This window comes from Nomia melanderi, chromosome 9, assembly GCF_051020985.1.
Source record: "Nomia melanderi isolate GNS246 chromosome 9, iyNomMela1, whole genome shotgun sequence".
Classification (NCBI taxonomy): Eukaryota; Metazoa; Arthropoda; class Insecta; order Hymenoptera; family Halictidae; genus Nomia; species Nomia melanderi.
This window is the reverse complement of record NC_135007.1, coordinates 3,101,089-3,124,124: the sequence shown is the minus strand read 5'-3', so window position 1 is coordinate 3,124,124 and position 23,036 is coordinate 3,101,089. Positions and strand designations below refer to the sequence as shown.

General features: G+C 39.3%; 1 protein-coding gene across 5 annotated transcripts in view; it reads left to right on the top strand.

Annotated features, from left to right (window-relative positions):
- The first annotated feature begins 2,655 nt into the window (after positions 1 to 2,655).
- Ndg (Nidogen) overlaps positions 2,656 to 23,036 on the top strand; it is a 33,076-nt gene continuing 12,695 nt past the window's right edge. For all 5 annotated transcript variants that reach the window (XM_031986466.2, XM_031986465.2, XM_031986464.2 and 2 more), the window contains exons 1-10: positions 2,656 to 3,013; positions 16,330 to 16,608; positions 18,015 to 18,220; positions 18,307 to 18,395; positions 18,843 to 18,989; positions 19,372 to 19,605; positions 20,518 to 21,043; positions 22,066 to 22,232; positions 22,401 to 22,529; positions 22,619 to 22,717. In XM_031986466.2, coding sequence (XP_031842326.2) covers positions 2,798 to 3,013; positions 16,330 to 16,608; positions 18,015 to 18,220; positions 18,307 to 18,395; positions 18,843 to 18,989; positions 19,372 to 19,605; positions 20,518 to 21,043; positions 22,066 to 22,232; positions 22,401 to 22,529; positions 22,619 to 22,717 — 2,092 coding nt within the window. In that variant the 5' untranslated portion in view covers positions 2,656 to 2,797. The remainder of the gene's footprint in view (positions 3,014 to 16,329; positions 16,609 to 18,014; positions 18,221 to 18,306; positions 18,396 to 18,842; positions 18,990 to 19,371; positions 19,606 to 20,517; positions 21,044 to 22,065; positions 22,233 to 22,400; positions 22,530 to 22,618; positions 22,718 to 23,036) is intronic.

The window sequence follows — 23,036 nt, the reverse complement described above, 5'->3', positions numbered from 1 at the left end:
ATAAAATGCATGTATAAAATATTCTCACTAAAAAGTTGTTTCGAAATAAAGTAGTAAAATTATTCTAATCATGTATGGGATTTTACTAATTTTCAAAGAATTTTAATATTCTTATAAAGCGACAAGGTTCAAGAACCTGCCACTATATATGCGAATATATTGCTAAGATTGAATGGCAGAGTGCAGCTAAAGGTACAGATATAGTTAAGAAACTATTAACAGAAATCAACGACAATCACAAAACATATTCCGAGTTTACCTTCAATTTTCGTGAATTTCGGGGAACGTTCTTGTTATCCATGGATCCATCTCGGTAAAGAAAGGAGCAACGCAAAAGGAGCCCGGGACGTGCAGACATTACGAGAAAATAAATTGTCGAGGTTGAATGAAGGAGTAGAGGTAAGGACGTGGGTGTAATTAGGCGCAAACAACGAAGCGCGGATGCGCGCTAACGACGCGGTGGACGAACAATGAGTTTCATGGATGCTTGAGCCTTCTGGGGCCCAAGAGGTATTGTACTTCTGTCTGTTCGAAAATAGTGATGTAATTTCGGAAATAAGGCAACGGTATCAATTTTTTTAGGTAACCACTTGCTTCATTTCCTATAAAATATTAGAACACTAATTGAAGACATTAATTCTCAAAAAGCGGATATTATTTTATTCCATAATAGAACTTTCATTCTGCGAAAATTGTACAAAAATATTCTACCTCCAATTTTATGCATATTATTAACTGCACCTATTATAATTACGTAAAAAAATTAATAAATATGTAATTATATAAATACACTTAGTCCACAAAATTGTTTAAAATCGATATATTTATAATAAAAATATTGTGCTCACCGGATAATAGATATTTTGAACTCTCTGATATATTTATGATGCTTGAAGTACATGTGAGAATAATGTTTGTACATTTTATTACAATCGAATAATACACGTCCGCTATGTTCATTATTATTACAATATATCGATTTTAAATACTTTTGTGGGCCAGTGAAGGTATAGTACTTTTACCGTTGTGTTAAAACGACGCGGCATTCATAGTTCAAAGGTTAAACGATTTGTAAAAAATGGAAGTGAAACGATTGAAGGAATAAAGTATTATTCAACGCAAAGTGCACTCGAATCCTGCCCCGGAGTAAATTCTCATTAAAAGGAGTGTCAGATTAGGGGCGTAAAATTCTCTGTACCAATGATCATTGGATCATTGGATCGTTCGATGTGGGCACCGGATGGGGAATCTAACCTTGAAGTCCAATTGCACCGGTTGCCGATAAAACCTGATTACCGGCAGAATTGAATTTTCAAACAAAATGCGCGCGCGCGCGCGCGTGAAAATTACACTCCTCGGCCGGCGGTTATGGAGACCTTGGCATTAGAGTGGATCGAAGGTGCAATTGAGTCAATCGGCTTGCGACGCTCGCCGCCAACTCGTTTGTATTACGCACTACAGATAACAGATAACTTCTTCGCGGAATAAAAATAGACACGGCGTAACGATTGCCGGGTATCCCATTTTCTTTCAAAACTGTTGCACAAACGTGTGTCATTATGTAATTGTTTTAAACTTTTACTCTCCCATGACCTCGGACTCTCGCTATCTGACCTTAATGCCACTGAAATAGAACGATAGATAATAGGAAATTATATATGTGATTTAATACGTGTATATTATCAGATTCGCTTTATTAAACAAAAACATGTTGCGTATGGAACAGAGCAAAAGAAATGTGGTTAGTTTACAGTTATGTCAAAACATGTTATGCGCAGAGCTCTTATATATTTAAATGCTATTGTGATGCATTACTTTCAAGTATTCAAGACTTTTACTTTTTCCTTTTAATCTTTTAAGAACATTACAACATTAGAAGTGAACTTTGAGCGTTGTTTGCATGCTCGAGGGTGGTTTGGTTATGTCTAAATCTTTTGAAGTTGTTTTAATATAATTTCTGAGTTAAAACCATGATTGGTGATTGGGAGTGGACCATATATTTTTGAAGATTTAATGTACTTCACATCTGATTTCTCTTTTTCAATTTCACAATTCTAATATTTCTACTTAGGTTTATTATTCCATAGCACCTCCTTCAGTAGTATACACACTATATCAAAGTACGAAAATAAAAATAGTTGTTCTAAAAAAAATACTCAAAATAAAGTACTTAAAAACTGAAAAAACGAATGTTCTTCTTCTCATCACCAAATAACTCACAAATAATTAATGACTGCGGAAGATTCATTAAAAGAAAAAAAAAACGATCCTCTCCGACCATTCACACGTACATCAACTAACCCAGAAATTATTTTCATTGTGAAGCTGCAACCACTCCGCATTCAGAACCCTCTCCATCAGCGAAAGAAAACCCTTTTCAACTGACACCTTCGCGTATAAACAAATACGATCGCCAGGAAAGCAGAGTCTAACTGAGTGCAACGGAATATCGGTGTACCGGAAGGGAGAATAAATGTTTGGGAAGGTGCGCGCGGGTGCCGCGACGTCGGCGTCCGCGTTCGTCCCACGAAAATCGGAGCGCGAGACGCGGACGTGGTGCTCTGCGTGTTCCCTCGCGAGGAAGAGGCGATCCGCGGCGAGCCGAGGGTGGGGGTCTGGCCGCCTCGCGGCACGAAATTATCGGCGGCACGGGAGAGAGCAGAGAGACGTTCGTTTCACGCGTTCGAAAGAAGAGCGACCGAGAGGACGAACGGGCAAAGGCGATTAGGGGGCGGCAAGAGAACACTCGTCTCCGTGCTTCCGACGATCGACAGTAGCGTGAAGGCAGTCCGAGAGAATGACTCGTCGCGCGCGTTTCAACGTCTTGCGGCTGGTGGCCGTCGTGGCCCTGCTCGCGCCCTTCGCCGCGGCCATCACCAAGAATGATCTCTATCCATACGCGACACCTGGTTCCTCGATCCTAGAGACGGACGTCAACGGGGTGCTTACCTCAGCCGAGATAATCCTTAAGACGCCGATCGCTTTCTATGACAAGATCTACAACATGATATTTGTGAGTAAAATTTCTTTTCCACCGTTCTTTTCTTCTTTTTCTTTCATTGGTGTATCCATCTTCATTGATCATTTTGTGTTTGGACAGTTAGCTTCATTTTCAACCCTCTTGCTATTGTTGAATTCCAATAGTTTCATGATGCCGACTGTGTTTTATGACAAGATTTATAATACGATATTTGTGAATAGAATCTGTTTTCCCATGGATTTTTTCCTTCAGCTTCGATCGATGTGTTGATCACGTTTAGCTTGGATAATTAGTTTTACCTTCAACCGTTTTGCTACCATTGAATTTATGTAGTCTTAAGACGCCGGTCGTGTACTACGACAAGATTTATAACATGATATTTGTGAATAGAATCTTTATTTTCACGATTTTTGTTTTCTTTTCCTTTGATCTGTGTGTCGATCTTCATCGATCACGTTGAGCTTGGATAATTAGCTTCATGTTTAACTAATTTGGTACTCCTCGGTAATTATATGGCCGACAAATCAAATGTAACAGCTGTTTTGTGTAAATTATTAATCTTTTATTCAAGGAATTGTTATCAATATACATCTTGCAATTTTTTAATATTTCTATGTTGGTAGAAAAAGATAGATGCATTTGTTTGAAATTTTCTAACTGAGTGTAATATTTTTCTCTTTACCTTGCTCTGTTTGTCAAGTTGTTTTTAATTAATATATATTTGGCAAATGTTAAATAAATGTACGTCACGGTAAACAACTTTTCAAAGAATGTTTGAGGTTATTGAACAAAATAAAACTTTATTGAATAATTCCAGCCAAGTTGCGTATAGACTAGTTGTAAATACAGCCATATTCAGGGTGCGATGAATTTCTGACATTGAGCAATTACAGTAATTTGTAGTAACGAAAGGAACAGAAATCATCAGATTCTGCAGAAGTGATTTTAGACTAGTATGACTAGTATTATAAATATATATATAGTAATATAAAGCTTATCTAGTTGAATCAGTTGAGGCTGAGATCTCTTATTTCATTCAGGCAATTGGAAAATAACAAATCAAACAAACGCGTGACTGTTTCAGAAGGAGAAGAGGTATGATACGGTTTCTCGATTAAATTATCACGGATCCCATGATCCTCACAGAGAAGCGCGATCAAGCACCGAACGAAACGTTATTAAAATTCATAATTCCTATCAAACTCCGCACAATCGCGCGGGATGCCGGTTCTATTTTAAATCGGGATAGAAAGCCACGCGCGATTCCTCCTAAAAATCGTTATTTTTATCCGTCGCGGTCAGGAATTTCCATCGGACAGCGTTGGCCAGTTGCATTTCGGCTCCGTTTAAATTTGGTGCTCACAAAAATACACGTGCCGCGATGTGTCGCAGGAAGAGTCACGTTGGTAGCGCATTTTAAAAGTTACCGCGCCGTGTGTTTCTTCCGGTGGGCGCGAAACTGTGTAAACAGTTTAAACGCGGGCTGCGCGTGCCGCCGCTGTTTACTCGTTGTAGGGAAGAGGAATCGGTACTTCGGCCAGCTGGAATACGCGGGTTCGTTTATTTAACGTTTTAAATTGGAACAACTATGGGTCCGTTTTCTGAGTCCAGCGAGGATGCGTTAAGCTCCCCATACATGTTGAGACATGCAGCGAAGCAGGCATTTACAAGCGATGGGTTTCAGCCTTCCTCACTGTTTGTTTTAGTGCAACATGTATCATGAAACCTTAAAAGATTCAAACCTATCGCTTCTAGCGATGCTTACACCGCCACAGATTCCAACGTGTATGAGGGCCCTTCAGCTCCCAACACTCGTCGAATTACGGCGCGATGCACGCATCGTCTACTGAGTTTCTCGATACATATAATATGTGAAGTTCGGCATCAGAAGCAATTGGAGTCGCATAGTAAAAGCTGGAAAGAATCGTTAGCGTCGAGGCAAATTAATGGTGATGCTGATTTTATAGAATTTAGGGTTCGAAACTTAAGGGGAACTTTAAGTACGGCTGCGCGCAAATTGCAAATTTTAACACGTTAAACGTCGCATTGTTTATCAATTGACCTAAGATACAAAATGTAAGAACTAGTACTTTGGTATTACAAAGTTTACTGTAAAAACCTTGGTACTTAGAAATGAAAGTAACAATTTTATAATTTGTAATTAGAATAATTGTACTCTCTAATTTTCTTTTGTAATTTCCACATAATGTGTTAAGCTAGGTGTTCATTTCAGAGTAAGACTATCAGAAGTGACTCTCAACAGCATTTCTCGCAAGTGGATGCAATATTCAGAGTCACTATTCGAGAGCATCGTGAAAATCATCGTCACTCGATGTAATATCTGCTTGTAAGGAAGGTTTTCCAGAATAACTCACGATAGTTTTACTCTCAAATGACCATTTAGCTTCAGACAGATCAAGCACCAAGATCGAACCACATAAAGTACAAAGAGAAAAAAGGACATTGAAACGCGGCGGAAGGGAGACGTAGACGAGCACGGTTCACGTTGGCGTGGCACCGTAATTTCTTCGTTAATATTAATTTGCGCGAAGCGAGGAAAAGCCGGGTACATTTGGTCATCCCCTTAATTTGGCTCGTGTCTAATCCGCCGTCATCTTCTGGCATGACACGAATTCATTGTCTGCGATGACGGTCAAACGGCCTAGCCGCGCAGCCGGCGCGCAATCGCTTAATTGCGCTTGGGTCGTCGCACGAGCTGTTTCTCATGCTGTCTAGTCACGCGGACGACGCGACTGATCGGGACGGGGCGGGAAGACCACGGGACGCGTCCGGACACGCTGAGATCGCGCCTCGTTGCTCGGCGCGCGGTCACGCGCTGGGGAAAAGTCGCCGATAACGTTCTCCCTCTCTCTTTTTCACTCTCCGCTGGATCGCGGAAAGTTCTCGGTGAAAAGAGCAAGGGAACACACGCGAATCTCACGGCTGTTAGTTTCTAATGTATCAGCACATTTTGATTTCAATGATTTTTTAACTCCTTCGCTACTGTTGGCGTCCAAAGGAGTATTAAAAATTTGGTTTTGGTGTAGTGTTGGTGCCTATAGGCATATAATATAAATGTTATTGACAATAATTGCAACAAAACTCTCTTAGATCAGACGTAAGTGAATTCAACAATTTCATCTTTCGTTAGTCGTACATTATATAAGTGTGATTATTTCTTATTCAATTCATTGTTCTAATGGTTTCAATACACTTTCTTGGAAATGCTCGCTGGCGCAAAATTCTACCCTAGTCAAGGGTTAACCTGTTAACTGTGGAATTTAGTTTGAAAAATCTCTCGTTTTGTGCGCAATAAAATCAAAAAATGAAATGTGTAGTCGTCAAACGCAGGACAAATGCACCTAGGGTATATTTTAATGAAAAACTAAAGCAGAACAAAGAAGAATTACATGTTTATCTGGAAAAATAAAGAATTTATCGCTGAAAGAATTAGTATCATTTTAAGCTTTAAGGTGACGTGCATATTAGTCAAACGCAGTTAACTGGTTAATATGTTGCTAGTGCCATGATTTTGGACAATATTTTTCTTATACATAATCTACAGAAAGCTCTAGATAACCGCGAAAAACTTTCGCTACTGTTACACCGAATTCTCGAGGCAGATTTTCTCGCGCCACGGACCGTTTGGAAACACGGAGCGATAAGATCCCCTTTTCCGTCGGATTTATCGCGCCGGGCCACGAAATTTTTCGGGAAAATCGGTCGGCGGTGATTTACGACGCGCGCGCGTGTGCGCTGTATTGAGTCATCGCGTGTGCAAACACGGACAAATCAGCGGTGTCCTGCGGGACACGGTGATCTCACTTTTCTACGAACCGATTCGCAGCCGACTTGAATGAAAGATGATTGCGCGTCTCGTGTCTCCCGTAACCGGAGGAATCTTCGTTCTAATTGATCGGAAGGAGCCAAGGTGCATGATCTCATGCCTCGGCCGGCACGTCACGTTTCCATTATATCGTGCTTGAGCGGGGAAAAAGAAGGGCCGCGGAAAGCACGCGACGAGGCCGAGTTAATTACGCGTCGCGGTTCGCCGTTTAACTCTTTAACGAAATATTCTTCGTTAACCCGGTGAACGTGAACCCGTCCCGTCGACACGTAATAATTCACTTTGGCCGACCTATCGCTGCGCCGAGTAACTACATTATGTTTCTTAACCGCTTCATTGCGAACGTTGCGTCAGTGAGCGGTGCCAAATTCGCGGCAGAATATATAGATTTTCTATTTATGGAAATGTTGTAGGGAGTTTTCGTTTTGTCTCCTTGGAATGTCTTGCGTGCATCGATAGGTGAATGCTGTGTTTGCGTATAGTGTGTACTTTGGTTAATAATGTCAGTAATTCGTTTGTAGTATTTTTGAAGTTGACGATCGTAAAATGCTCTTCGTCGTTTTAGGTTAATAAATAAGGAGAGTAATTGTGCTGGCCCGCGAGTCTATGATTAAGAGATTACATGCATAGTAGTAGAAAATCAATGAGAAATATGTTTTTTTGTAAAGAATGATAAAGATTTTTATCAATTTTCTAATGAGTGTGAAGAATAGTACCTTTGATTATAGAAGTCAATATTTATCATAAATATTTTATGTATCCGATATCACAGCCACCATTTCCATAAAACAATTATTTAGCATGCATCTGTGGGCGTCCATGTTATGATGTTCATTTGGACTAGTTTATAACTTGTGTGATGTATATGTTACATACGTGTGAATACGTAATAAATGCGTTGTTGCATATGCAACAATGTCTTTAATAGAGATGCTATGAAACATCTTTAGAGTAATTCTCCAAACGATGTTTCATTTTCCTCGGTGTTCTACGCGATTTAATCATTCGGTATTGTAATACTTCTAATAATATATTCATGTTTAAAGAACCACATATTACTCTACTGTAATAAGTATGTGCGTCTTTCGAAACAATTACAATCATGTTTGATTTGCTATCTTTAAACTCTCACTCACTTATTCAGTGGAATTTCCGAATAACATTTTCTGAAATATTTTACTTCATTCATTCTATTATATGGAATGATTTTTAAACAATAGACTTTTTCAACTCATCTGAGTTAACAACGTGAACTGGGCTGAATCTTTAGAAGACAACAATCAGCTTCAAGTTCCTTCAAACTCTTCTTATCAAGATTTCATTATTACAACTATCTCCAAATTATTCTTTGTTAATCTAAAGTACATGAATGCCTTCCATGAACATGGAATAATTCAGTGTCGATTATCTCTTGTTCAATTCAATGTCAATTTATTACTTACAACCTGCCTTGAAAAATCTTGAATACTCCATTCACGAAAGGAAATACACTTTTCACTTAAAAATTAATCAAACTATTATGTTTTAAAATGTGAAACCCAATATTCATTTTCTTTTATTACTATGAAACTTAAGCTTAAGTACACTGTGTTAAAATTTTAGTATTTTGGACCAGTGTCGAATGTCGTCGAAGCATTAACTTCATTCTATTTCTTAATACGTCCACCCGGGACTTATTGGAAGATTGAAAAACGATGCTCAACTACATACTTATCTTTCTTCGAACTATCTCCATTAAGATTTCATTGTTGAAAGTTCTTTTCCCGTGAACGACGCGTTCCGAAGCACGACAGCCGGCCACGTGCACGGCGTGATTACACCAGCGTACCGGCCCATTCATCCACACGGTCGACAATTCAACTGCCGTGCCGAATCATCGGCACATTATTGATGCCCGTTTCGCAGCCGCATACAACCTGTCGATAGTGTCGATCGCGGAAACTTGGCGGACCGGAAGGTAGCATGATTAATGGCGAACAATCGCGGTAATCACTCGACGACCGAGTTCCGATCATGGAGATACGCGAAGAGGATCCGCGTGTTCTACCGTCTTCATTCATCAAGATTGCAATGCGATAACCAAAATCTAATGGGATTCTCCGGATCCGTTTCGCTCGGCCAAAAATTACTTGCTTTGTTGATCCGAACTACGTCTCGTTACGCTCTCACGAAAGAAACGCTTAACGATCTATTGTTACGTAAAAATACAGGAGCCACGATAAATCTATGAGATACCGATCGAAATTTTCGGAACAATAATGTATACCCAGCTAATTGAAACGATAAACGCATAATTGTGGTTGGTATAATCGGAGGAAAACAAAGTCATCGTGTTTATTGCGCGATTCTTCGCGGAAATTCAGCTGCTCGTTTCAATCATCGCGTGGTTGTTCCGGGACGATAACATCGGAGGATCGGAAATCATTCGAATCCATGTGTACGCATCAGGATGGACGGCGAGGCGACCAACGATTTACGGTGTAAACGCGGCCAATTAGCCTTGACGCTTTCCCACATTAGTTAAGAGACGATTTGTGGGAGGTGGTTGTGAAATTCCGCCTCGCGATTCCTTGGGACTGCGACGTCATCCCTGGTCGGTAGGCCAATCGTTAGCCTCGCCACGAAATTCGCGGTTAATTGAATTGACTCTGCCCTTGTTCCTGCCTGTCTTTCCAATACGAGGGATCTCTTAATGACACTGCAAAAGTAGGCTGATCTTTAAATGGGTTACTAGCGAAGGCGGTCATTCTTGCAAAATAATTCTACGCGAAATCTGTTCTACGATTCCTTGGAAGTGGTTGTTACCAGAGATCTTTGATCTGATTTACTGAGATGAATTGTACAAGTAAATGTTACCTCTTTTTTTTCTTTCTCTCTTAACACTGGAAAATCTTACCCTGACACTACTCATTGAGTCGTTTAATTATAAAAATTTAGAATCTTGGGAACGTTATAGCGTTAATTTGTCGCGTGTGAAGCAATGACAATGAAGTGATAAAAATTTTCAGCTTGTTAAGAGTGTCTCACAGATTACCAAGCAAATTTTATCAATGTGTTCTACATCTCGAGGCGATTTAGCGAGATGTAACGTTTTTAAAGAATCTGAGAAATATAAAATGCACTTTCATCGTGTTTTTGTTAATAATAATAATAACAAATTGCTGATGGAAATTGTCTAATTGAATGAATTAGTATATAACGCATGACAAGATTAAATACACTTTCGATGAAATTTAAGACATGTGTGGATTTTTCGTTGAGCGATATTTTAATTGTATCTTAAGTTGCAAAACATACTGACAAATTCCGTTACAAAATCTGTGAAACGATCTGTATTATTCAATCCCAGCTGTATCGCGTATTGAGAAACAAAGTACTCGACGGTGCCGCATGTGATGGTTTATAAAGAATACGAATTAAATTAGCGACTAATTGAGTCGATTAAGATCACCATTCAAAAAACATACTAGTCTACAACAGTGGTTCTCAATGTAGAATACGTGTAAAATGGATGGATAATTATGTACATAAACAGGAAAAAACAGAGTGCTTCAAGTAATTAGTTGTATTATTACTTACTTCAGAAATAAAACTGATATAGTTTTTTTATGTGTACTGGTGCATTAGGTATGTCCTTTTAAACTTCGAAGCTTTTATTAGAGCAAACATAAATTTTTTCCTACCGACCAAAAGTCCTTTTATCTATAATTATAAATACATAAAGTGGTAAAACATGTTCAATACCTAAAAGAGTTTTCATTAGACAGAGAACATTTTCAAAGTTCTAAATCATTTTTCTTCCGGTCAAGATGATATCTTATCTAGTGTGATAGGATTGTAAAGAGTCATCTGTTTCATCTTTGCTTCTCCAATTTGTAAATCCTATTTCTTCAGAAATCTTATCTATCCTCTTCTTTTCATTACCCTGTATATTTATTTATCGTACTACAGTATTATTTCTAACCCTATTTTTGAACTAATTTATCTAACAGTCACGGTATATTAATTTAAAATAACATCAATTGTATTAACTACAAATGAATATGTAGAAGACGGATTTTTATTATAAATTTGTTGCCTATTAGCAAAGAGAAAGAAAGAACTTGCTTCAGTTTTTTATTTTTAAAAAGTAGTACACCGCCTGTTAATTGCTAAATTATTATTTTCATTTTTCAATTTCGAAGAAGGGCCTACGCTACATCCTCTAAAATATACGAAACAACTAGACGCCATTGAAATTGTTTCATTAACAAAAGTATACAATTATAGAACCAAATTCGTGAATGCGAAAAGATTACGAACCACTGATCTACATAGATCGGTCAACAAACCAGACCATCTTATCTCTTCCATCAGCGATACACGAGGAAACGACAACTGACAGTCTGGGAAGTACAATTTCTTCGAAGCAACGAAGAAATGGAATTTTGTCGTGTGTAAAGCCGATTTCGAGACAAATTGATTGACACAGATATACGCGGCGATATATCCGCGCCGGTCTACTTAGAAGCTCTGCCTACACGACAATCATCTCTATTCCGTCGGTTACCGTCGACGATTCGCAGTCATCAAAATGATTGCGGCCGATTACACGATTGCGTTAGCGCGTGCGGCCCAGGCATTTTTTTCACGGGCGACGCAGACGTCTCGGCGCTGCACCGCGACGGCCGATCCTCGTTTACGGGAGCGTCGCGCCACGTCGCGTCGCGCGGCTAACGGTCGAGCAACTCGCGGCGACGAAAATTCAATGAGCACGGGCTGGGCTCTCGTCGGAGGAGAAACGAGGGGCGGCCAACGGAATCTCGTTATCCGTGCAAAGTGTTCCGTGAAATGATCGAGTTTCGAAGTTTAAACGAGCACGAAGTTGGTATTTAACGCAGTCGCACGGGGAACCGTTGTTGTTTGCCCGGGTAATTGAAGCTTTCGAGCGGCGCTTGCGGTTTTCAGGCGACCGCAATCTCCTTTTGCTTCTAATTTCTTTGGAAATTGGGGGGATGCCGGGGGTATCAAGAGAGAAACGGGTTACCTTGGCTCGTTCTTCAAAGCTCTTTTTCCCGCGGATAATCTGAATAATTCCGACCGGGACTTTATCGCAAGTCTATGGCCCATTCAAACCGCGAAGAATTCTGTTTGGAACTAATTATGATAATTGGGACGAAATAGATAAAGAATCGAGGCTCGGCCCGGTCATGCTGCATTCGCAGTGTCATCGTTGGAGGTTTGGTGATATTTGGTCGCTGTATTGTTAAGGGGGTATAAAGGTAAACTGTAAATTGAACGATATTCTAGGGAAACCTGTAAACTAAGACTAAGTTGGTGCTTATAAAAAAAATGGATTTTTTTAATGAGATTCTGGTTTTGTTAACAAAACCATTTTCTATATGAATTTTTACTCTACTTTTTTCATTATGATGAATGAATAGAAATCGTTCTATGAGAGAAACATGTTTTAGGATAGGACTATTATCTGTCTTTTTTTAAATTTGAACAAAATTCTGATAACAGGTAGCTATTAACAAGGTTAATAGAAATAAATCTTATTTTTTTTTTATTTTGAATACAATTTTTAGATATATGTACACTCACTGTGCAGCTACTCAAAACACAAAGAGATTCAGAGATGCATTAAAAAATTTCTAAGATATAATTTCTTTAACCCAAACATTTTGCCTCATTACCATGTAATAAGATATTTGTATCAAGTTACCACACTAAAAATATTCTATAAATTTTCCCAAATTCCCTTTCTCTCTTAATATAAAGTATCAGAAATTAGAAAAACTTCCCTTCCAGGGTTATGAAAAAGAATTTTCTCGAATTCCCTTTCTTATCCTAATAAAAAGCAAACTGAAAAACTACTACCAGAATGCAGCGGAGTGAATTAAATATTGATATCAAGCAGAAGTGTGGATACAATTAACCGGGAACACGCGCGAGGACCATTAGTAGCGGAGTAGCCATCAAAGTACTACCTTCGGTTTGAATAATTGCACAATCGTTCGCACGTGGGCCGGGGGGCTGGTGGCGGTGCTCGAAAGCGAGTCGATTTAATCCCCGCGATTTTTATTTACTAACCGGCGGGGCGTGGATAATCGGCGACATCAGGAAGAGAACCGGCGCGAGAGATGGATACCGGGCATTAGTCGGCGCCTGTCCTGTCTATTTTCACCGTTTCCGCCACGCTCACGATTACCGGGGGGATTACGTGTGTGCGTGTGTGTCATCGGCTCAGCTGCGACCTACGACCCTTGCGATAGCCCCGCGCGCAGATAGCGAGGCAACGGACTCCCGCTGTCTCTGAACGCGGGCGAGAGTGTCAAAACGTTCGAAGCGGGGACGGGCAGGGAACGCGCGATCGATGTCCACTCTCTCGAGCTTGGTCGGCGGACTCCCATCGATTATCGCTGGTCCCCGGTCGCCGCGCGGCGCTGCGCTGGCACGCTCGCAATTATCGGTCGGAAAATCGTCTAATCGGAAACGGCTGATCCACGCCGATAGCTATCGATCGTCCGGGAATTAAAAGGAGAGAAAAGCCATGTTGGCCGATTGGAATAATTACCGGGACCTCGGTGCGGACCTTTCATTCGACCTTTTTCTCTTCTCTTCTTTTCTCTTTCGCGTAGGAACAGCCGCGAAATTGGTCCTGCCGTTCGTGACGGGAAAGGCTGGGCGATTGATCGCGATCCAGATTTTTCAGGAGATGATTAAAACGGCTTGTCGATTACTCTGCTTTCGCGAGACCCGTTTAAAGAGTTGATGCTCCACGAATGAAAGAAAATGGGTCGAGCCCGAATCCCTCGTTCAATAGAACAGATTGATTTAATGATCGGGCTGGCCGCGCTATCGATATCGTTTCAGGGTTAACTTGTCATATCGTGAGATTGAATTAATAACGATTAGAGATTGTCACGTGGGAAACGGTTTCGAGGAAATAGAAGCGTGTCTTGTGATCTGACGTGTAGATTATCGTTTTATTATTCTTTTATTGGAAAAGGTTATATCTGTCTGAAGAGTTGCGTAGCAGTTTTCCTGTTACTATCACATCTTATGTTCTAGTCACATCGAAATAACAACCTTTCATACGCAACTAAAACTCAATCGTCGCGTGAAATTTTTTATCGGCAAAAATCTGCTAATATGTCTATTCAATTCCCAATTAAAGGAATTAACTGTGCAGAATGCTAGCTGATAAATAGTCGTTTATTAAAAGAAATTAGTTTTCTCCAGTTGGAATTTTTATGCGGGCCTGTTCATCAGTCAACATGTTAACGTCTGATTTATGGGCTTGCTAATTGACCCCGGACTTATTCTCCGCCTCGAGAAAAACGAAACGAAAGAGGACTGTTACCAACAGCGAAGTTACGTTGACACCTAATGCATGGCTAGACGGATCTACTGGCGTGTTAACTGCGACCCGGGATTATTGCTTTGTCGGTCTAATTCGTGTCAATTCGCGTGACCGGGTCGCCCGTTTAACGACACGCGGGCGACGGGCGTTGAATTCGTCGCGGCGCCCGCGGTATTAGCATCACGTGAAAACAATACGAGCGGCGAACGATCAGCCCGAACTTCCACTGGCGCATACACTATTAGCGGCGTCTACAAACCGGGACGTGGGAACAGCCGGAACGAGACCGGAATTCGGTTGTCGCGTTCAACTTCGCCAGTTAACGAGCCACTTCGCTATGTGGACTTATGATCTCGCTGCTTTGTACTGCTTGCTGGTTCACGGTACATTTGTTTTAATCAGTAGTAACCAATTAATACATTATGACAATAGCAATAGAGTTATAAAACAGTAGGATGTCAGTTGTAAGTATACAATGGGAACTTTACAGTAATCATAATATGATATTATAAATTTATGCATTTAAATAAGTATTTCGGGTGTTTAATTTAGTTTAATTTTGTTTGCGTTAGGATTAGTTATTAACATCAAAGGATTACGAATAAACAATTCAAAGGAATTTTTGTGTCTATTGTAATGTCAATGGGATTTTCTAAAAGCAGACGCGCTTGTTTCTTTACAATTAAGAAAACCGTTACTACTTCAAATGAAAATGTAATATTTAGTTACTTACATTATTAAGAAATATTTTTGTTATAGCCATATACATTATGATAAAATTGTATAATTTAATTATACCAGACCAAGAATATCGAAATCACGGTTGTTTGGCACCAGACGTCAATAACCAGGTAAACGAAGTTACCCAAACATGACATCGGCCCGTCAGAGTGTTAATTAGCGTTACTAATGAAGCGTCGGAACATTCTTCGAAAACTCCAAAGCAGATCATTAGACGTTTCAACGTCGGCGCAACTTCAATTCCCAATTTCCGCCGAGCCAAAAATACATGGCGCAACGAATTGGGTTGGTTGAGAGGAGGGTTTCGAGCGGCACATTCGCGGCAAGCGAAAATAGTTTTTTCCTTGGAGTTTTAATTTTAAAACCCTTTAACGACGAGAACCGTCTCGCCGGCAGCTGCTCCCGTGGCGAATGTGGAGCAATGCGCGCGCTTTTCAGTTTAGCCAATTGACGAAACGACAACTGCGACGCGCGAGCGTCTACTCGCGACCGGCTTCGAACCCCCGGGCTCTTTTTAATGCTCTGTCGACGCCGTTGATCCATTAAACCCGCGGCTCTGGGTGAATGACTTCTCGACGAGCGAATCTATGCAACGCGCGAGGCGGCTCGTTACGTCATCGATGGATTTCGCGGCACGTGCGAACCGTTTACCTGTTGACCCGCCCTCGCACGTGTACCGGCCGCTCCGGTTTCAATTCTGTCTGCACTTGTGGACGGCCACTCCAAAGGAGGGTCGTACTTCGCTGAAGCACGAGTGTTCGCCTTACTGCAAAGTCTCGAAACTGAAGACTTTCAGTTTTCGCGCGGTATTGAATCAATAATAAATTAAATGACTTTTATTTATATTTATTTGTGGAGAGTAACGTGTATTGTAGTCACTAGTTTATATTGTTTTCATTTTTTAGTGAAATATAAATGTTACATTTCTAAACTGTTTAAAGCCTTAACTCTGTTATTCGAAGGAGTATTGATTAGTTTCAAATTGCATGTTTCTTTACGAAATTGTAATAAAAGTTCACTTGCATTATTCATTTTCTCCAACATGTAATTTCAATTAAGTTGTCTATCCGAAGGAAAACGTGAAAGAAACTAATAAATTCTCATCTCAAACCTATTACATTTTGTAGACACTAATCAAATATAGAAACTACCTGGTGTGCAATCTTTCCGAATCATTACAGAATTTTCATGAACTGCTCAGCAGTTATTTTATCTTTGGACTCGACCGAGAGAGTAATGAAAACTTCTTGGACCGCGGTCCTCCAGTTCTGCTGGAGACTGACCTTCAGACTCGTCCAAGAAGCAGACATTGTAATTATAGAGTCCCTGGGAGTGCTCCAAGTCTCTTTCTTTTAATTTCTTCGCGTGATGAAGAGGAATGGCTAAAAAACTGTTTATCTGACCTCGTTCCAGGTAAACGGGAATGGCGTTCTATCTTTCGCCAGGGCGATGCAGAGGTTCTTCAATATCGCGTTCCCGCTGGACGATCCCGTTATCGCGCCGCTCTACACCCACGTAGACACCAGAGGCTCCGGAAGGGTCTATTACGGTGAAACAGATTCACCGGAAGTGCTCGCGAGAGCCGGAGGAATGGTGCGCAACGCTTTCAAGGACGCAGCTGACTTTGTACCCACGCACACGTTCCTCGCCACCTGGCTGGACGTTGGCTACTACAACGAGAAAAGCGACAAAGTAAGTACTAATTGTATGCCGGAAACCTTTAAGCTTTAGAGGAACAGCAAAGCCTCTTTCAGTACTTTGTAGGAATCCTTTTGTAGAAAAATTGTTGACAATATATATGAGCCATTTATTTTGAAAGTGGCTTAAGTGCACTTTTCAAAGAAATCGAGGTAATCGTTATAATAGTCACAATTCTACATAATCCTTTTTAAGTGAATTTAAGTCACTTTAAAAATAAACGGTTATATATGTACAGTTACTCACATTAATATTCGGGCACTGCACTATCTCTATATTTAGTGCTGTATACTAAAGGATGTGATTTAAATATCACATTGCTTATTTTACAGGAACATGAACCATTTATTATAGATAGAAAACACATAAGCAATTACTTCCTAACAATTACGTTGAATTGTAAAGCAAATCTTAAACAAAAAGTTGTCTCATTTTCACGTCACATTAATATTTGAACACTGTATACTTTCTGTATTCTAGCAATTCTTAGAAAGCGTTCGAACCAGGAAATGGGTTTGTTTTGTATACAAACCGCTAGAACATAATTCTATCTCAGTATAAAGTTATATATCAAAGCGTTCATACCTAAAATTTAACATGCCTCGAAAAGGAAAGAATACCAGCTTTGATAAAAGACAACTTGTAATATATCCTAGGGAAAAAGGTAAAAGTTATAGTGAAATGGCTCAATTATTGGTAATGAAGAAGAATACAGTTTCAGATATTATTAAAAGAAAAGAAAACCCTTGAAAAAACCCTATTTTTATGTAACAATATCAGTCCTCTAAAGGTTACTTCATTGCGGTAATAGGTACAGGCACGGTAGACATTTACGTTCACCCTAATCGTTATGCATTTTATCAATTTTTCTTCTAATTATTTGTAGTACTTTATTTATGTCACGTATAAGTACAATTTTAGTGCTTGTTGAATATCCTCAAATAAATCGGTACAGCGCCACATTAAATTATATTTGAACTAAGTAACTTTAGTTAATTTCGTAAATGAAACGTACAAAAAAGAACACTTCAAATCACAAATAATTCGACCGACTGGACAATTCACACACTGGCGTGAGAGGAATATTTACAATTCTGATCCAAGTAATTTTAAGTCACACAATAATTGTACATGTTATAATTTCAAACGATTGGTAATTTACTGAAGATCCACTTATCACGTGTGAACCTGCTAATTTTCACAACAGTGGGTGAATTCTTAATAACTAGACTACGGTCGTAAGTGCAAAATTTTAACGAAGATGAATTAAAGAAGAGTTCATTCCTACTTTGAGAACTTTAAAAAGTTAAAAGATAGACAGCAATGTTATTAAATTTTTTAGAAGTATTCCCTCTTTTAAATCCGCAGTCTATTGATGACATTTACTCGGACTTCTCTAGGTGAATACCTACCAAGTAGCTATCTCGTCGAATGGCACGCATTCCTATGTCGAGCTGTTGTACCCGGATAACGGTATTCAATGGATCCAAGGTGAATCGCACCCCAGCGGTCTACCGGACGCGAAGGCGCAGGCAGGATTTATGAGCGAAGGAAGAATGTACACCTTGAAGGGTTCCGGGACAGATCAGATACAGAACGTCGACAAGTGAGTCAAGGAGTCGACTGCTCGACGAACAGCCCATGACTAGTGATTCACTGCGTGGCGAGGTACTATGTTTCATTGTCTTTCAGGTGGTCGAACGTAAACAGACCAGGTCAGTGGGTATTCCAGGTTGGTCCGAATTATGATCAAGATATAAAAGTACCGGACAACATCGAGGGTAAGTGTTCATCTTTGAGGCAAAGTGAAATCGAAAGAGAGACGTAGACTGTAGCGATATTAGTGGTCTTATTTTATTCCCAACTAGCTTCAAGTAGAAAGTCCAAAATATGTTGTTCTTCAAATTGTTATTGAATTTCATATTATATACATTGTAAAAAGAGGAAAATATATTTATTTGTACTATATATTATTTTATTATATGTCAGTAACTGAATAATTATTACAACAAACATTTATTTAATCAAATAATTCTTATGAACTGTTATCTTAAAAACTTAATAATATCTCAATTATTGAAATTTCTGTATCAAACTTAATTTTTAATAGTGTTAAAATATCAAGCCATGAAAACACAGTTACGTTTCCTTATTCGATATCCAGTTGCGTGCGAATATTATTCAAATTATGTGTCACTTTTTATACGTAAACCTCTTGTATTACGCAGACAACAGCGGTAAAAACCTTGTGGCTAGCTGTAGGACGGGAGCAACGACTTGCCACAGCAAAGCGACGTGCGTGGACTACGAAGTCGGCTTCTGCTGTCACTGCAAGGAAGGATTCTTCGGCAACGGCAAATCCTGTCAGCCGAACGGTGAGCATCGCGGTCGTCGCGAAACTTAAGGAGTCCCCTAATTATCTGTGAGCTTACATCCCTTTGATCTGTCCACGGGACATAAAAATCCGCCTTCGACGGGTCCCCCGGGTAGGCGCAATTTTAACCGTGCCTCCTTTGGAGACGCGCGTCGCCGTCGCGAAATAAACGCCCGTCCAATAACGGACGGTTCCTGTGATCTATTCACGGATTACGAGACCCGACTGTTCCTTCGATGACCTCGTAAAACACGAAATTCATACACGGGGCGCGATCCTTTGATCATGACTCCTTTTTCAACGAGTTTTTAACGGTCCGCAATTTGATGTTCACTCGAATCGTCAGGATATAGGGTTCGAAAGAAGTGGTTAAATGTTTGTAGATGTGCCGCTTCGAGTAATTGGCCGAATCTCTGGAACGATCAACAACGTTGAATTCCCGTCGAGAGACTTGCAGTGTTATGTACAAACGAAGGACGGAAGAACATACACCGCTTTGTCGCGGGTACCAAATGAAATCGGCGCTACCTTCCAACTGCTCGGCAATCTTGGCGGGGTAATCGGTTGGCTGTTCGCGAAACCTATCGGCGAAACGAAGAATGGGTATGAACTGACAGGTACTGTTTACAGTAACAGAATGTTTTTCTTCATAATTTTAAGTATTGATGTTCTTCGACATGTTCCAAATGTTGAACTGTGGTACGTTAATTTAACTGTTCTTGTCGTTTAATCGAGACTTACAAGATTTAGTAGATTATAGTTCAAAGAAACAACATAAAAAGATTAATTTGATGAACATATCAGATCGTCTAGGATCAATAGTTTTAAAGATTTATTGAGAGTTAATGGATCTGTGCATTTTCATATTAAACATGTAATAGTATCGCTATTAGTACTCTCATTTTGAATATTTCAATGTTTTATCACGTTTGTTGCATCTTGGATGGCAAATTGATAAAATCAGCAGATCTATTTAACGTATTGTAAGAGTTCTACTGATCAATAGCTACCTTCTGCAAATACGTAGCACATAGATCGTAACTTCGATGTCAACAAATTTTCAAGATTCACATGTTTTCCACAATTCAGTTCGTTTTATTATTTCATTATATGTATAAAAATAATTTCACACTAAAAAAGAAATTTTTTTCTGCATTTCTAAGCCATTTAAATTAATTTATTTTAAAAAATATATTTTCCTGGTTCTCTACATCGAGTGCAGTTTTCTAATATCTAATATTTATCTAATAATTACTATCAAAATTAAAGTCTATTGATTCGAAGTATTTTCTAATGAATCATGCACCCTACAAAAATCCGTCTAATCGAACATCTTGACTCATACATTCTTCAATCAAATTTTCTTTGTATTATAAATGTACTGAATCTAAAACAGAAACTTTATTCTTATTTCGAAGAAGTTTGCTCAAATTACTTTTCACAATACAAATCGGCTTCTCGCAATACGGCGAAGATTAACACAACAAAGCCTGAAGCCAGGACTGAATAAAACCGGACATCTGTCTTAGGTGGAGTTTTTAACCATACGGCAGTATTAACGTTCCTCCCATCGGGGGAGACAGTGACGATCCGCAGCAATTATCAAGGTCTGGACGTCTTCGGCCAGCTGAAGATGGAGGCGGAGGTGACAGGTACGTTGCCGCAACTGACGAGGGACACCCGGGTCGACTACGGTGACTACGATGAACTTTATACCAGAACGCAACCCGGCGTAATCCGCGCTCAGAGCGAGCGAACTTGTAAGCTGAACGATGGCAACGGGGAACGTGAATTAGAATTCACGCTAGACCAGACGATCGTCTATCAAGAGTGCTCGTATTTGACCGTCGACCCCGAGGACGACACGACGCGGCTCAAGTACTTCAGGGGCACGACGACTTACGAAGCTACCGAAGGCATTATACGTTTCGCGGTGAACACTAAAGTCACGCCGCTCGAGGAGGAAGACCCTTGCATTCAAGGAAGGGAAACGTGTACCGATCATAGCAGCTGCATAGTCGACGGGGACACGTTTAAGTGTGTCTGCAATCCTGGGTGTGTATCTTCGTTTGACTCGAAATTTTCCGTTTCAGCCCTATGAGGACAAATGTTGTTTTTATAGTTCTCTTTTCCTTTAATATTTAACATTAAAACTACCGAGCAATTAGAGTGACTTATTTCCAATGTTTTATCAAAATTAGAACAATACTTTTCTTGAGATTCGAAGGGTCTCTTCGATAATTTAATTACTTAATTCTCCTTCATAATTTAAATATTTGAAAAATACAAACTCTGAAATGGGCCAATTTGATTTGTCCTTTCGTTTTAGTGTTAAGAATTCGATTCTGCTACTTCTGCTGAAGGTTTTGAATACTTGAAAGACTTCTCATTTACAAAGGGCAAAGGGTTACTTTGATTCTTTAGCTTCTGATTTTGTTTAGAATTCTATTATTTAGAACTACTTTGTCGTTAGTAATTTTCTATAATTGGAAGAAATTCTGGTTTTTATTACATATCTGTATTTACTTTGAAAGTTATACAGGGGTAATAGAAGCATAATACCTTATGTCAGTTAAAAAGTTAAATAAAGTCTTTATAAGAAGTATGGCTAGATATTTTAGGGCAAAGTTAGAGTAAGATATACAGTTTTGTAAATTGATTACAAAATTTAGTTAGTGTTGCAATGTCTTATTATTCTAAATACTAAATAATGTTAAATATTAAATAGACATCAGTGCATAAGTGTAACAACTAATCGTCCTCGATGAATTTCTGCATTCTTAATAATGCAATATTGGTGATGTAGATGCGGTATTAATTAAAGTCAAAATAAAATGTGATCTTTGGGCAAGTTTTGGAGTATGATTTATCTTTAATGAATAAAGATGAATAAAAATTGATAGTAGACTTGCCAATTTATACTGAATAATCGGAAATCTCATTCACATATTCACAATCATACTTATCTCCCAAAGTAATCATTCATGTTCCTTTCACATCACACAACTATTCATTAACTATTACACAATAACTTTTCGTATCTATAATCATTTAAAATATAATCCACTATTCTTTAGATACCAATACCTGTACGAAGAAGACGGCAGCGCGATCTGCGTGGACGTGAACGAATGCACAGCCGGTAATCACATGTGTTCCCCGGATGCTCAGTGTATCAATCAAGAGGGTAGCCACACCTGTCAATGTCGACCTGGATTTTCGGGAGATGGTCGAGTTTGCGACAGTAAGTTCGTTTATTTTGAAACAGTGAAGGGTTACCATTCTCTGATAACCTTTTACCAACCATGAACAAGAGTATCGCCAGAGAGAAAATCAATATTGGTATCCTGTTGCTCTTCAGTCCTGTTTTACGCTTTGCCAGTAACCAGTGCATCTTTTGTTGCAAATTCAGGACTTCCATCCTGCGAGGACATTCGTTGCGAAAATTTTGAGCAGTGTGTTATGGTCGAGGGCGCGCCGAATTGCATTTGCATGCCAGGTTTCGAGCAAACAGAGGAGGGTTGTTATCCTTCCCAGCGTGGTAAGACAGTTTTCTGATATTCAAATTTGAGTACTGTTGTTTCCTGAGTAGATGTCCTGGTAATTGCCTTATCCTGCAATTTCCGGTAGGTTCCTGCGAAGTCGAGAACAATTGCTCGGTCAATGGTGTCTGTGTATTTAATGAAGGTTTGCAGAAGCACACGTGTATCTGTTTGCCTGAGCATTTTGGTAAGTTTTCTTGTATCGTCGTTCTTTTACTTCTTACGTGATTTTTGTATTATTAGAAAAGTAATTCACCAAAATTATATTCTTCTCTTATAGTGTTAACTCAGGAATTTAAAAAAACTAGCTTACAAACATATAATAAATATTATGTTGAAATTGAACAATTCAGCGATCTTTGTTCGAGACTGTTTTAAAAAAGGAGCATTTAAAGAAAAACAAGTTTTTGATCAATCTAGAATTTCAGAAATTGTTGCAGAATTTATTTCGAAATAATATTAGTTCCTTTTAATTTTTTAATATGAATTTGTTTTAAGTTTTACAA